Below are 14,850 nucleotides of genomic sequence, written 5' to 3'. Positions count from 1 at the left end.
TACAAACAGAGATATACATCAACAGAGAATGCCTGCAAAAAAATGACATACATGTATGTTCCTGTCTTAATTATAACTCCTTTAATGTAAAACCGGATAGTCTTCTCCAAAGGCTTTTCTGTAAATCTCGAAACACATTTTATAAATTGCTCAAAAAAACGCACAGATTACCCAAGTTAGACAACAATACCCCTAGACACTAACAGATCCACTTCATACTAACACTAACCCAATCCCTCCACCAATTCTGAATGTAGAAGTGGCAACCGTTTCCTCAGTTTTTAAAGCAGTATACTCTATAGAACATTAAACATACACGCCCCCCTATCATACACAACACTGTTTGCATTTTTTTTCTTCAGAACCCCATAAAAGATGGAGAACGAACTCGGCAATGAGGAATGGCTTAGCAGTTAAAAGCAATTTTGTGCCTGGAGGCAGCGCAGTTAGTAGATGCAACGCAGTGTTCTGCATGAAGCACATTGCTATTGTTCTCAGGCGTGCACTGCGCCTGTTACCTGGGGAATCGTTTCCATCAGCCGGTAATGCAGCACTTTTACTTCTAGCTAAAGAGGCCTGTGTGGGGGCGAGCAGGCGGCTGATTATATTACTCTCCAGAGGACTGGTCTGGGAGCGGCGAGCTGAATGATGGGAACAAATCAAAAGGGATTCAACGTGAAACTCAAGAATGAAAGGAAAAAATATGAACGACAGGGGTGACATGCTATGGCCTTTGTATTCTGACGAGAATCTCGAGTAAAAAGAAAAGTAATGGAACAAAAAACAAGTTGCAACTACGGCACCTATATTAATTACATTTTAGCCTAGAATAACTTATTGTTACTTAAACGTTTAATAAAAGGCTATAGGTAACTACAACCTGTACAGACAGCACATGTGATATATATTTTTTTTTAGAAACGTTATGATGCTGTATACACACACTAAGAAAAACATTTCCAGGCACGTTTGCTAAAGAAAGACAAAGCATCCCATATTGGTTAGTAATGAGTTTCCAAATAAAACACCTGGAAACGAAATAATGTTAAGGGACTGATTCAAGTACTCTGTATTACGAGGATGGTATTAGTGTATGACGTGAAGAGCAATGCCCTGCAGTATCAGATACAAGAAATGAAGCCAAACACCGCCGTGCAACGGGACCCTAAAGCATGTTAGAACGTCAGTTAGTGGAATCAAGTCATTCATCTAGCATCATACAACACACAAGCAACTAGCCACAGCATGACATTTCCAAAAGAGTGCAGGAAACATTAGTAGCATGGCAAGAGAGCAGTTTCCTGCCGTATAGTTTAGTGCAGTTTCCGGACGATTAAGTAAAAATTAGGTATTACAAGCAAACACTACAAGATGCTTTAGGTACACAAGGACGGGGACCATCGTTAATCCTCAGGCAGCAATTATTTCTATATGATACTACCATGCGTAAAGCAGGTTCTTAAAGAAACATGGTAGTAATCAGTCTAGTCAAGGGTAGGTAAAATAGGGCCGAACAGACAAGAGCTTTCTATATTAAAATATCGGATTATTAATGGATATTATTTCACACAATGTAAGCACCTGATTTTTCTTCGTGTTTCACTTTCTCTAACTGCTGAGGAGAATTAGACTGGCTAGTCAGTCTATTCAAAGACGAGCTTCTCTTGCTGGCCACTCCGCCTAGAGATCAAGGACAAATACATATTAGCATTGTTCAGTGTGAGGAGAGGCCCTGAATCCCAAGACAAGGCCTCGAGAGGACCACTAAGCCCACCCATACCACAACAGGGGTCATAAATAGAATACTCCACCCTTCAAGTCTGCGTGCATAGTTTAAGCCACGCTGTTTTTTCATGTTCTGCCCTTAACTTATAAAGAAAGAAGAGAATTTAGCCATAAACACAGCACAAGAGATAAACGTGTGCAGTGAGATGAAATAATAACAACTCTGCCTTGTTAGTATTGCCCCATTTGGCTTCTTCTGTAAACATATTGTACTACCTAACATCTGAGCCATGAGTTACTCTCATTGTGGGCCTTCAAATGTGGGACAAGTAACAATGAAATTCAAGTAGGTCAATGTCTCACTGTTGTAAAGCATATTTGGGCCTTCTATCAAGCAACGTGTTGGTAAGATGTTTTCAATTATGCTAGGCATTAACACATGTATGCGGTGAAGTGTTATAATTGTAGATATATTTACATGGCCTAGTAAAAACCTATACTTTATGTAGTCGGCACCTTTTAAACGCAGCCCTTCTCATAAACCTAGAGTCACTATACTTTCCACAGTTTTTAAATTTGATAAAAATATCAATATGTCTGCACGTGCTCTGTTTCCTGCACCTTTCAGTTCCACCTGTGAAACTTTGGTTGGTGGCTGCTGTGAATGAAGAGGATCTTTGTTACTTAGTCTGCTTAAGGATGAACTTCTCGTTTTACCACCTGCAAGTCAAAGTGCAAATCATGAGATTAAACCAAGGTTAGCTATGGAAGAATCATCTTTGTTAGACAACGTCAGAAACCAACACCACACCATTGAAAAGCAAATGGATAGCATGGAAAGGGAACAACAGTTATGCAGCATGGGTACCTGTTGTAGTATAAAGCCAAACAGAATATTCTTTGTTTTCTGCCAACTTCCTGGAGCAATGTAAGCATAGATGTTCAATCATGTCAATTTGTACTCCCCACTAAATGTATTCTTTACATTTACTAGCAGCAAATCATTAAAAGCAGAAGAAAGGTAGATCACGACAGACTCAACCAAATATACCCATGCTGTATAACAATTGTAATTTCCTTGAACAGCATATTTTTTCTTTAAAATAACTACACGCTATTTATAAATATGCATTGGCAAAGCCAATAGGTTTTGGCTCTAAAAGGCAGAGCAATTGGATTTTCTACTGTTTTTTCAACAACAGGACACATGCGTGCATGGCTGGAAATCTTGCATTCCAAGAAGGCCAACCCGAAAACCATGCCTGCGTCTTGACACGTGTACATCATGTGTGTGTTATGAGGAAGGCAGGCATTTTTAATATACTTTCCTAACATGGTGGACAGCAATATTAGAACAGTAAATTAAAAAATCTTTTTTTTTAAAAGGCTTAAAAAGAAATGTGTGTGATAAAGCACAGAAGCAGCCTAATCGCAATCTGCCCCTTGTAAAGTAAAAACTAATATATATACTGTACTGTGGTCTAGCTCGTAGTTAATAAACTACTCCGTGGTAAAAGGAACCTCCCGAGTGCTGTCTTTCATTCCTTGTGGATTCGCTTGGATTTGATAAGCGCAATATAGCATAAAAAGAGGGGTGAAAAGTAGTGGAAAACGGGGTAGAAAGCAAGTCCTCAATAGTAAATAAAAACAAGCACTGGCACAGCCAATAGTTTGTGCCCAACCTATTAGCTTGTTCAATGTTTACGGCATGTGGGAGAAAGAAAAGCAAAGGCTGACTGTTTGGGACTGATTCAAATTCCATGCATTTGAAGGCAGTTGGAATGTAGAGTGGTAACAACAAGTTATAAGTAGCACAAGTCGTACAGGCATGTGTCTTTGTTGGTGACAGCTGGGGTGCACAGGGAGGATGAACGGTTGTCAGAAGAGGTAAGAGCAAACAAATTAGCCAGTTCCACTCCTCCAGTATCAGGTTCAGGGCACGAGTTGGGGGTCCACGCGGGTGGATGGCGTCCCCCCACTTCTTTCACAGGGTGGATGCCGTCCACCCAGCCAAGAAGTTGGGCCCCACTAAAAAAGATGCTGAATTCGTCCCGGTGTAATTTCCAAACACCGGGACATAGTCGAAATCTGATAGCCGACCTAGCCGCCATGAATATGATGCTATGTAATTCATGTCACACGCACATAGCGGGACATCTGCTTGATTCAATTTTTTCTAATCTTCTTAATATGCTCTGTTCTCCTGCATTGCCAATACAATGGTCCGATCAATTCCTGACTAAATTCAACATCATATCGGATGTCACTCCAGAAGTTCTCCATTCAAGGGCCAGTATTCGCAAAAGAGGCTGGAGGAAATTAAACATTGAGCATCTAAAATAGAATTTGGATGACTGCCTGCCTTCCTCTACGAATGTACAAGATGATATTGAATGTATATCGAGAAGTGTGGACAGCTGGCTTCTTAAAGCAGCAGATACTTGCCTTCCCCTTTCAATCAAAAAATGTAATTCTCACAAAGCCCTAGCCCCTTGGTTCACTGAAACTCAAACTAGAAAAGTCCAAGTGTAAGCACTTAGAACGAGTATGGAGGAAAGATTTCTCCTTGGAGTCCAAAGAAAATTATAAAATAGAATTAAAACTATATCATAAAGCATGTACAACTGCTCGAGCCAACTATGTAGCCTCGACCATTAAAGAGGCCACCAATAAACCTAAAACTCTGTTTTCATTAGTGAAAGAACTAGCTGGCTCCAAAACCACTGCTATTACACCCCCCCGGAATGGTAACAAATGTGAGGAACTAGGCCAATTTTTTACTAATAAAATTGACAACATTTATAAAGAAATAGCTTCACATCAGGGTCACTGTCCCCATGTTCCCCAGACCTATACGTTCCCCAGTACTATACAAAACCCTTCGCCAAATTTTGATCCAGCCTGTACTACCCCAGTCCTTAATTGCTGGCCACCTCTTAGCCTTGAAAATTTGAGGGTCATTTTAGGAAATTTAAAGTCAGGATCACCGAATGATCCGCTTCCTGTGCCTATACTCAAACAACTCAGCACTCCTCAGCTCTCTGTGATTTGTAACACCCTAAACTTGTCATTACAAAATGCCACTGTTCCAGCGGTCTGGAAGCATGCAATGGTTTCACCATTATTGAAAAAAACATTGGCCGACCCAAATGTCCCTTCCAATTTCCGTCCCATCTCCTTATTACCAGCTTTTTCTAAAATTCTTGAAAAGCACATCCACTCCCATCTTGCTCAGTTTATTGAAGATAATCATATTCTCCACTTCTCACAATCTGGTTTTCGTCCTGGCTTTTCCACAGAGACTACCTTGCTAGGGGTTACAGAAAACTTACGTAGGCTTTTGGATAAAGGTGAGACAGTGGCACTGATTTTATTAGATCTCAGTGCCGCTTTCAACACCATCTCACATCCCATACTTATTAAAACATTAGTTGATGTGGGCGTGGGTGGACCGGCTTTCGGTTGGCTGAGCTCATTTCTCGAGAAACGTACGTTCCAAATTTTCTCTAACTCTGCAACCTCTAAACAACACATGTCTCCTTATGGTGTACCCCAAGGCTGAGTCTTGAGCCTGTTTCTTTTTAAACTTTATGTTAGACAACTATCACACATAGCAGAACAAGAAGGCCTCACACTTTTCACCTACATCGATGATTCCCAGATCGCATTCTCCCTCTCGAACACTGCTCAGGATTCGCCATCTCTCCTGCAGTCAGGGTTGAGGAGAATTGCTGACTGGATGAATCTTAATTTTTTTAAAGTCAACGGCGAGAAAACTGAGGTGCATATACTGGGCCGGAAACATGACTTATGGTCTGCTAACATTGGCCCGCTGAAATGGGCTCGATCCCCCTTCCATCAGATCACGTGCGCAATTTAGGCTTTGTGATTGATAAAGCACTGACAATGCAAGATCAAGTCAACAAGGTCTCGGCCACATGTTTTATCATACTACGCTGGCTAAAGAAAATTCTTTGGATGTTGCCAGAACACTCTCAAAAATCCGTAGTCCACGCCCTCATAACTTCCCGCTTAGACTATGGAAACATTCTCTTCTTAGGGGCAAAGAAAGATGTAATAGGGCGACTGCAATTGGTACAAAATGCAGCAGCAAGATTGCTCTGCAAACTACTTAGATCTAGCCATATTTCAGGTCCTTTACGTAGTCTCCACTGGCTTAAAATAGATAGCTGTATCAAATTTAAGACACTGAGCTACATGTTTAAAATTAAAACTAACCTGGCCCCCCATTACCTTAAGTCCCTTGTTCACACTCATGTACCCTCCCGGAACTGAAGATCTGCCCACATGGCCTATTTTGTAGGGCCTAGAATTAGACTAGCCAGAATGGGAGGTAGATCTTTTGCTCAGTTAGGCCCCATTTTGTGGAACTCCTTGCCATTGCACATTCGAACTGAAACATGGCTCTTTAACCAATAACTCTTTTGTAGTTGTAACGGAGATTTAATAGAACCTGCCTGTCCAGCGCCGGGAAACCCTTTTTGGGTAGCTGCCGCGCTTAACAAACTCAAATAATAAATAAATACATTGTCTGCTTTCGATCACAACGTGCAGGCGGGGACGGGGCTCTCTTATTTCGGACTCCTGCTTGGGATACTCAACCATAACAAAGGCCGAGTTTCAGAGGTCATCATGCCTCCTTTTGTTGGAGTTTCCTGGCTGGCAGCAGTCAGGAGCCTCACACTGAATGCAAATGCAGCAGGGGAAAACAAAGGCTAGCACCTTGTTAACACTTCACACATACTTAGGAGAGGCAGCTTTTCACCTCTCCGGCTCTGTTTAGGAGATTTGAATGCACTATTAGAACTTCAGATGTGTTGATCTATCCCAGTATTTGCACAAAATAATTTGCATATCTATACACTTATTACCCTAGAGTAGGCGTTGTAATAATTTAAATAGTACTGTTTCTTTTAAAGCACTACGGCTATAGAAAGCTTAACGCTGACAAAAGGTAACATTGTTTTATATGTAGCGTACAAAGTGTGAATCTTCTGCCTAAATCAGGAGGGTTTGCAAGTATACTCGAAATGTGCTCAAATGTACTCATGATACACCTGCTAAACATATATGTGAGGGTTTAAGATCCGATATCACTTTTTGTGATGTCATGTGCTGTGATGTCAAGCGCTGTGATGTCACACGCCGCGATGTCACGCGCCGCGATGTCACGCACCGCAATGGCACGCGCCGCAATGGCACGCGCCGCAATGGCACGCGCCGCAATGGCACGCGCCGCAATGGCACGCGCCGCAATGGCACGTGATGCAATGCCATTTGCATACTGATTAACTAGGTTAGTCCCCCCACTTCTTTTTTTAGGACTTGTGCCCTGATCAGGTTGAACGACTGGCCACTGGGGAGGAGCATCTAAGCAAGGATCAGCGGCACCCTGAGCAATTGCAAAAACTATACAGGGCTTTAGCCATCATAACTGCAACCTGTGAGTACAGATATTGGGCTGTCTCCAGTACAACACAAATAAGGGCGTCTCTTATACAGGAGATCCTTCAGTTTTTAGAAACGTATTTCTACCGGTTTTAATATGTATGACTTTTACCAATGTGTATTTTTGTAATGGTTTTAACTAATCAAAAACAATACATAATTTACTTACTTACACTGGGGAGGAGAATCTTAGACATTTCTACTTAAACCCTAATGTTCATGTCCAGCAAAACAAACGTGTACCTGGCTTGTCTCACAGCCCACGGACATAGATACAGCTCAAGGATCAGAGGGAAGCTGCACCACAGACCGCATACACAAGTAGATTTCAAGCCACAACTAGCAGCCGATACATGAGTGAGCCCCTGGCTCACTCTTACGCCGGCTGCTATCCTCTGCTGGGCCACAGAGTGGTAGCTGCATAAGATCACTCATGTTAATCCTCAGCTGACTAAGAACCGAAGACTACAGTCTAGTGCTTGACTGATACCACACCCCAGAACCCTGCCTACAGGCAGTGACCATATAACACTAATAGCAACTCCTCTTCTCAAAGTGGCCCAAACCCCCAACTCCTCCTGCATTATTTCATAATTTATTCAAAATAGCATCATTCAATGCAAACACAACCATGCAAATTGAATCACTCAAACACGTATTTATTGGAAACAAATTATTTCCATGAAGAATATTTCTTAACACAGTATCTGCATTAGTGAAACAGTCTACTGCAGTAAACAAATATATATATATATTCCAATGCGGCTGAACGTCTGTAGAAGGAAGGTAAGAAATATGGCACTTGTAGTCATTTTATTTTACCAGCTCAAACACAAACCTTATATTTTAGATGATTCCCAAAGAAGCAGATTAATCTGCGGTGGTCATCTTTCAATGTATTAAGCAAATTACATTCAAAGATAGTTGTGCGTGTGCACACATTTCTGTAGCAGCTAACTTAATGCCTTTCAAGTATTAACACTATACTTTAAAATATGGCAGCCACGCATGCGTGCTCCTGGGTGCACACTCACAGTTGACCATAGTGAACTGGTTAAAAAACATTTTAAGATGGCCTTCAAAGAATCAAGGGGATGAGGTGGACAAGGGACCATTTAGAGGAGGAGGTGGGTGGGCACTAAAGGAGGTAATAAAGAGTTGAATGGAAAGGAGGGGCTGGAGAGCGATGTGGTGAGGGGACTAAATACTCCATCATATGCACTGCAATGCAAATTCTGAAATCAGCAGTGGAAAGATGCATTCCCTTATGCCTCTCAGTGCGATAAATACACAGATACGGATGAGAGGCTTGAAATAAGGAGCATCGAGCGGATCTAAAGCCCACTCTATGCATGTGTAACGTACTGGAAACAATGGGTCTAAAAGAAAATGACTGGAACCAAGACCTAAAAAGTACTGTCAAGTATGCAGCAAAAGGAAACACCTTTTTCAATCAGAACACCTTGAAGCCAAGGTGTTCATGCATGGGACAAACCCAAGAATAAGGGAGAGAGCCATTGAATCAACAGCAGACAACGGAGATAGTCAACACTATTCAGTCATAAGCAAGAGGAGGTCTCAAAGCCTGCTCTAAGCATATTTTATGCATTGGAAATATCAAGTCTATCTACAAGTAGTAGGCAGACTTGGCAAGAATTCCTGCAAATATGCAATGACTAATGGGAAGAATACTTCAGGTATTGGACCAGGAATGTCACCAGTCACTAGCTAGCGGACAGGCTAACAGCTACCACCAGCACATCCAAACACTTCCAGACATGGTTAAGCCTCCGAAGAAGAAACAATGTTATCAGGACATGCCTGTGAGGAAACTGGAGGAACATTCTGCTTTCTACTTGAAACCAGGTACTGGAACAGCTCTCCAACAGTCAGATGGCTTGATTCCTGTCCTGGTCAGGGATACGATAGGCTGAAAAAGGGCCCCATTATATACGGGAGAAGCAAACATCTAGTTGGGGTATTAATGCCCTGCACCATATGGAAGCAGTGGTTGTAGACTGACTTGGCTCTAGGGGCCTTACCTTTAAGTCTGAAGGTGTGAAACAAACTAGGAATGATATTTCCACAATGGTGTATGTCAAGTTTTGGTATCAGGACAAGGCACCAAAGCTCCCGCAGAAAGGTGTGACCTATCCAGCCATAGATTGTCTGTTACGGAGGCTTGGTACTTTTTCCAGTAAAGATCAAGACTACTGTGGGACCGCCTAAAATGAAAATCCCAGTGAAACCCCTGTCAAACACAACTTACCAACACCAAAGAAGTGAGTGTCCAAAAAATTGAGATTGGTTTAAGTTGAGACAGCAAACTCATCCCAGTGGTAAAGCGACTTCTGTGGCTATGATGTCTGCATTGTCCTGCTTAGAGCTTTTGCTCACAAATCTGAAAGTTTCTGAGGGAGCCAGGACATGACTCCTACATCTTTAATGAATCATCGCCACCTCAAGCATCATGCCTCGCCTGGGAGTAAACAACCTAATGTAAGCTTTTTACCACTGCAACTCTCAAGGCTTCCCCGACTCCACTCCACCACAGTTCGCCTAAAGTCCTGCCTAGATTTTGGTCAATCTCAACATTGACTTTGGTGCTTTCTCATTTCATCTTGCCTCCCCAACACATTAAAATTCATATTGCGGTATTCCTTGATCATATTTTAACCATTGTTATGCCATTAAGCTTATTCATTTTTTTTCTCTGATGTTTCTATATTGCTTTAAAAATTTTAATGTCTTGTCTTGTTCAGTGTTTGAAACTGCTTAAACATTTCAAGCATTTCTTGGAGGAAAAGCCTGCTTCTTCATTCACAGTGTTCAGGGATTCACCAGAGTTTTTTCAGTGAACTGTATTATTTATAATGAGCATATATTCCCTGAATAGGGTAGTGGGTGAGCTCTCGTAATTAATATTTCAATTTCTCATAAGTGCAATAGAACGGCAAGTCTCCAAAAAGACTTAATTGTAACAACGTACAGAGCAAGGCTCATGATTACACATCATTCACTTGTAATGTAAAGCCAACTAGGAAGTAACCGTTCCATAAATGGTATTGAAGACCCACCCAATGCACTGTGTCCAATTGAAGGTACTTTAATATGGCACTCTATTTAATTTTCATAGTAAGGAAGATCACCTGACTGGAAGAAACCTTTTAATGCTCTTCAAATATCTTTAATCATAGGAATAATGAAAAAATGCCTTTGAAGGACAGTTGCAATATTATTTATTCAATCGATCAAAAATATGATCCTTCACATCTTAAAATACAGTACAAAATCAATATACCATTAAAAAGTGCAGCAATATAGAACTATTAAAAGTGATTTATATAATAGAATAAGACAATCTTATGCTCTTTCCATATAAAATGAGCCTACGTCTGAACAAGGATACCACTGAATCTGGTTGGAATTATGTTAACAGTGCTACAACACAGGAACAAGTTTGCCCATTTTTGACCTTTTCCACCATGCAAACATTAAAAACCTCGAAACAGTGAATACCAACCAGCTTGTGGTATTGGACTTAAATATACGCATGGCTTCTAATGGATAATTAAAAGATAAAATACGACATACAGGGGCCAGCCAAGTTTTCCTAAGTTCAGCGTAAAAGGAATAGCAGAAAAAAAGTGCTCAGTGGTTTCAGGTGAAATATGGCATAAAGGACACAATGGATTAACAGACAGGTTCCCCCATGAACTCTTCAATGCATTCAAAGGTAGGGTTCCGTATCTAAACTGAATATACAAAGCTCGAGCCTGGGGCAGTTCAATATCATACAGAAACCCTTCAAACGCAAATACTCATTTAGTATTTTAAAACCCTGCAGTCAAAGTACCATGTGCAAACCGGTCAACCCTTTCAGAGAACATTAGTTCCCAGAATCTTTTTTTGACTAAAGGGATCGTGAATTTTGTCATAGACCCTGGGTCCTCCCAAAGCTGCACCATCCTAATTTTTGATTATGCAGAGCAGTCAGCTCTACCAAAGCCTCTCTCAGGGGCACCTGAGTTTTGCTTATTTACACACTGATCCAGAAGAGGATTGACCTCAAAATGGCATAATGGTCAATAGGTTTTAGGCCAAGATCTAATCCAAGTGGCAAGAGTGGTTTATTTGCTGGGAGGTTCATAATGGCTCTCATGAATTTGTTTTCAGCACAAGTTAGTTCTGTCAGGTTTTCCAACCCCCACAATTCAGCCCCATAGAAGGCCGTACCTAATCCCTTAGCCCTATGAATTTCAATAATCGGGAATATTGGCCGAAAGGGGGAAGCTCTAGCACTCTGAACTATAGCACAATCAACATGCTGAAGGGTCGCAGTGCTTTTTTTCTATCGGTGGTGTCCATGCCAGCCTATCGTTGATACGGATACCCAGATAGTCAAATGAACCAACCTGCTCCAGACTACGCGTGCCCAGGGTAAGTAGTTTCCTCTTATTAGACTTATCTGGATTAAAGACCATATATTTGGTCTTCAGCCCATTTACTTCCAAACCCATGTCTTTACAAACTAAGGCAAATGTATTCAAAAGGTTTTGAATGTCATTGGGTGTTCTGGCAATAAGCAGTGTGTCGTCTGCAAATAGCAGACAGGGCACTATCTCTCCAGCCAATATTGGTGGGTCACCACCGCAATTAAAAAGTTCTCCTATTAGGCCATTTATGTAGAGGAAGGATGTAGGAGCAAGAATGCATCCCTGACGAACGCCCTTCTGAACTGCTATGGCGTTAGTCAGGGAAGAGCGTTCGTCAGGGAGCCTTCAGTATTCCACCTCACTCTAGCGAAGGTATCTTGGTGCAACCTAACCAAAAGTCTGAGCAAATAAGCTGGTAAACCCAAAGAGCTCAGTGCTAGCCAAAGTTGGGACCGGTCGATGGAATCGAAGGCGGTCTTCAAGTCCACGAACACTACATATAGATGGCCTCCTCTAATTGTGACTTCTTTCCAGATGAACAGGAGAAACCTAAAAACTTGGTCTGTGGTACTGGTTGCGGCCCTGAATCCTGCCTGTAGATTTGACAGAACATTTTTGTCCTCTATCCAGTTTTGGATTCTAGTCAAGATGATTTTGCGGATTGTTTTTGGCGTTACATCAATAAGACTGATGGGCCTGTAATTCCCCGGCGACCCTTTATCGCCCTTTTTTGTGAATGGGATAATTTCAGCACTACGCCAGGTCTCTTGAATTGCACCCCCCTTCAAAATAGTATTGTAAACCATTTGAAGCAATGGACCCCAGAAGGACGGTTCAGCCCTAAACAGGTGTCCCGGGAGCTTGTCAAGACCCTGTGCTTTACCACTCTGCAGGAACTTGATGGCCCTAATTGTTTCCACAAGAGTGATATTTTCAACATCAGCTACTATCTGTTCACAGGGATTAAAACTTAATGCTGGAGCAGACAGCGGCCCATGATCTGCAAACAGTGCCCCAAAGTAATCTTCCCATACGTGGGGCTGAATATGAAAGTCTCTGTGCGCTACCAGACTAGTTGATCCCTTTGCCAATAAGTTTCCAAAAATATTGACGATTCTTGTTTTTAGCAGCTTCTAAAAGCAGATTCCAAGTTTCATACTCCCAGTACCGTTTCGCTTTGTTTAGGGCTAGTTTATATAACCTCCCTCCATTAACGATTTCTGCATGGGATTTTGTTTTTACCATGACCATTAACTCGTTCCTAGCCATTTTACATATATCATTGAACCAGAGTGTAATTTGCTGCTTAACTCTGTTCCTTTGTTTATAAAAAAAAAAGTTTTAAACTCAAACTTAATTCATTAAAAATACTCATGACAGTCCCTAACCTAATTGTGGGGATACTTAGATCTTGAAGAGACCGCTCCACCACAGAATATATTTGAGGGAGAGTGTTTGAGTCGGCTAAGATCATTGGTCATTTGACTCTCCTATTGTTGTTATTTGTAATGACCTGTGCAGATTCAGACCTAAAGTGCCTACACTGTGTAACTAGTCCCGACATTGTAAGCACCAGAGCGTTATGATCACTATCTTCCCTAGAAATAATGGCCATATCTTTGACTAGTGACCACAGATCTAAGTCAACAAGGATATAATCAGAGTTTTCAATGTCCCCCTCTTAAACGTATGACCTGCTACTCTATCAGAATCTGTTCTACCATTACAGGCTCTAACAACATAGCCAATAGTAAACAATAGTACTTGTTGCCCCACCCTTGTAGTTTTCTTAATGGGTGGAATCTGAAGTTTTGCAATCCCTCTAGCCTCATCCCCCTCAAGGATGAGATCCTGTATATAATTCACTGGTTCAAAAGTTGTATTAAAATCTCCGGCAACAATCAACCAGTGATTTCCCATGGTCGAATCAAGGTAGTTGGCCAATAATGTTTTTGTCCTTGAGAGTCTATGTGGGCTGTGGAACCGTCTGTATATATTGAAGAGTATAATTTTTTCAGAGCCCTTACCTAGGGACAGTTCTAAACCAAGTAGCTAGGGACAACCGAGATGCAGGGCCTTTACTTTACAGATCAGTGAATTTTTGACCCATATCAGGAGGCCACCCGATGGGCTCCCAACCGGAGGCTGTATCGCTTCGATACTATATGTGGTGAAGCCAACCCTATGAACACACCCTACTGCCCAGGTTTCCTGTAGTAAACAGAAGTGAAAAGCATCCATAAATTTACCCTATTCTAGGTCAATTATCTTCAAGTTTAACCCCGCTACATTCCAAGATAAAAACGAAATCGCGGTAACCAGAAAAAATTTCCTGTGGGTGGTCTACTAAAATTTTTGGCCCCTCAGGATCACAATAGGGGGGAAAGAGCACAGTAGTTACCATGAATGTGTGGTGCTGAGGTAGTACCGGAGGTAACAGCAAGGTCTAGAGCACGGCTGTAACAAAGAGGGGGCTACTCTATTCAGTCAATCCTGGGAACCTAAACCGCTCAAGGGATAATACCTATTACTCAATTCCAGGGGTGGTACCTCAGTGGGTGCACGGAGCATTGCGCTATCCATTTCGGTAGAGTCAAAGTTCCTCCCTCTATTATCACAATGTCTGTAAAAGACACCTAGCAGTAAAATAGTTATCGCTTGATCCAACCTCCAGTAAGGAGAAAGAGTCCCCACCCCAACAATCGACCTGTAATGTGTGGAGATCTACAGTTAATAACAATGCAATCGCCATAGTGCGACTTGCATAGAGGGCCCACCCACTTACCTCGCCTCACAAATAAAATGTCCCCGTAATCGGACTTAAGAAAATGTGTGTTCTGGGAGTGGCAATAGCAAACTTAGTTTTTCAACTGTGAATGGGATCAACTTGCACATTACTCAAGGAAGGAACATTAACGAGGATTGCTACATAAGGGCCTCAGTCTGAAGGAAGATGTAACGTCCCCTTATCATCGCGGGTATTCAAGACTTTTCTATTTGGGGACAACAGTGTAGATGCTATCTCATTTATGCCCTTTTTGTGCCCATTGTTCCCTTTAGTAACATTATTGTCTGTGGAATAGGGACCTTGCCTGCTCACACAAGGGGGTGTATCCTCGTTAGCCAAAAGGCTAGAACATTCAGGCCTACCGTGCTTCTGCACGGCTACACTAGCATGGCTTCTAATAACACCATTCCTCACTAAGCTGAATGGTTCAGC

The 14,850-nt window shown here is 41.8% G+C and overlaps 1 protein-coding gene across 16 annotated transcripts in view; it reads right to left on the bottom strand.

Moving 5' to 3' along the window:
* MAP7D3 (MAP7 domain containing 3) overlaps positions 1 to 14,850 on the bottom strand; it is a 1,137,171-nt gene that overhangs the window by 783,881 nt on the left and 338,440 nt on the right. For 6 of the 16 annotated variants that reach the window (XM_086918652.1, XM_086918653.1, XM_086918654.1 and 3 more), the window contains 3 exons: positions 2,347 to 2,445; positions 1,582 to 1,680; positions 519 to 641 (listed from right to left, as the gene is read on the bottom strand). The exons of 2 other annotated variants lie outside the window; for them this stretch is intronic. In XM_086918652.1, coding sequence (XP_086774778.1) covers positions 519 to 641; positions 1,582 to 1,680; positions 2,347 to 2,445 — 321 coding nt within the window. The remainder of the gene's footprint in view (positions 1 to 518; positions 642 to 1,581; positions 1,681 to 2,346; positions 2,446 to 14,850) is intronic. 8 more of the 16 variants (XM_086918660.1, XM_086918661.1, XM_086918664.1 and 5 more) reach the window with 2 other exon arrangements.

The sequence above is a fragment of the Lissotriton vulgaris genome, chromosome 4_1 (assembly GCF_964263255.1).
Source record: "Lissotriton vulgaris chromosome 4_1, aLisVul1.2, whole genome shotgun sequence".
Lineage (NCBI taxonomy): Eukaryota > Metazoa > Chordata > Amphibia > Caudata > Salamandridae > Lissotriton > Lissotriton vulgaris.
The sequence above is the reverse complement of the archived record's forward strand: the minus strand, read 5'-3'. Positions and strand labels throughout refer to the sequence as shown.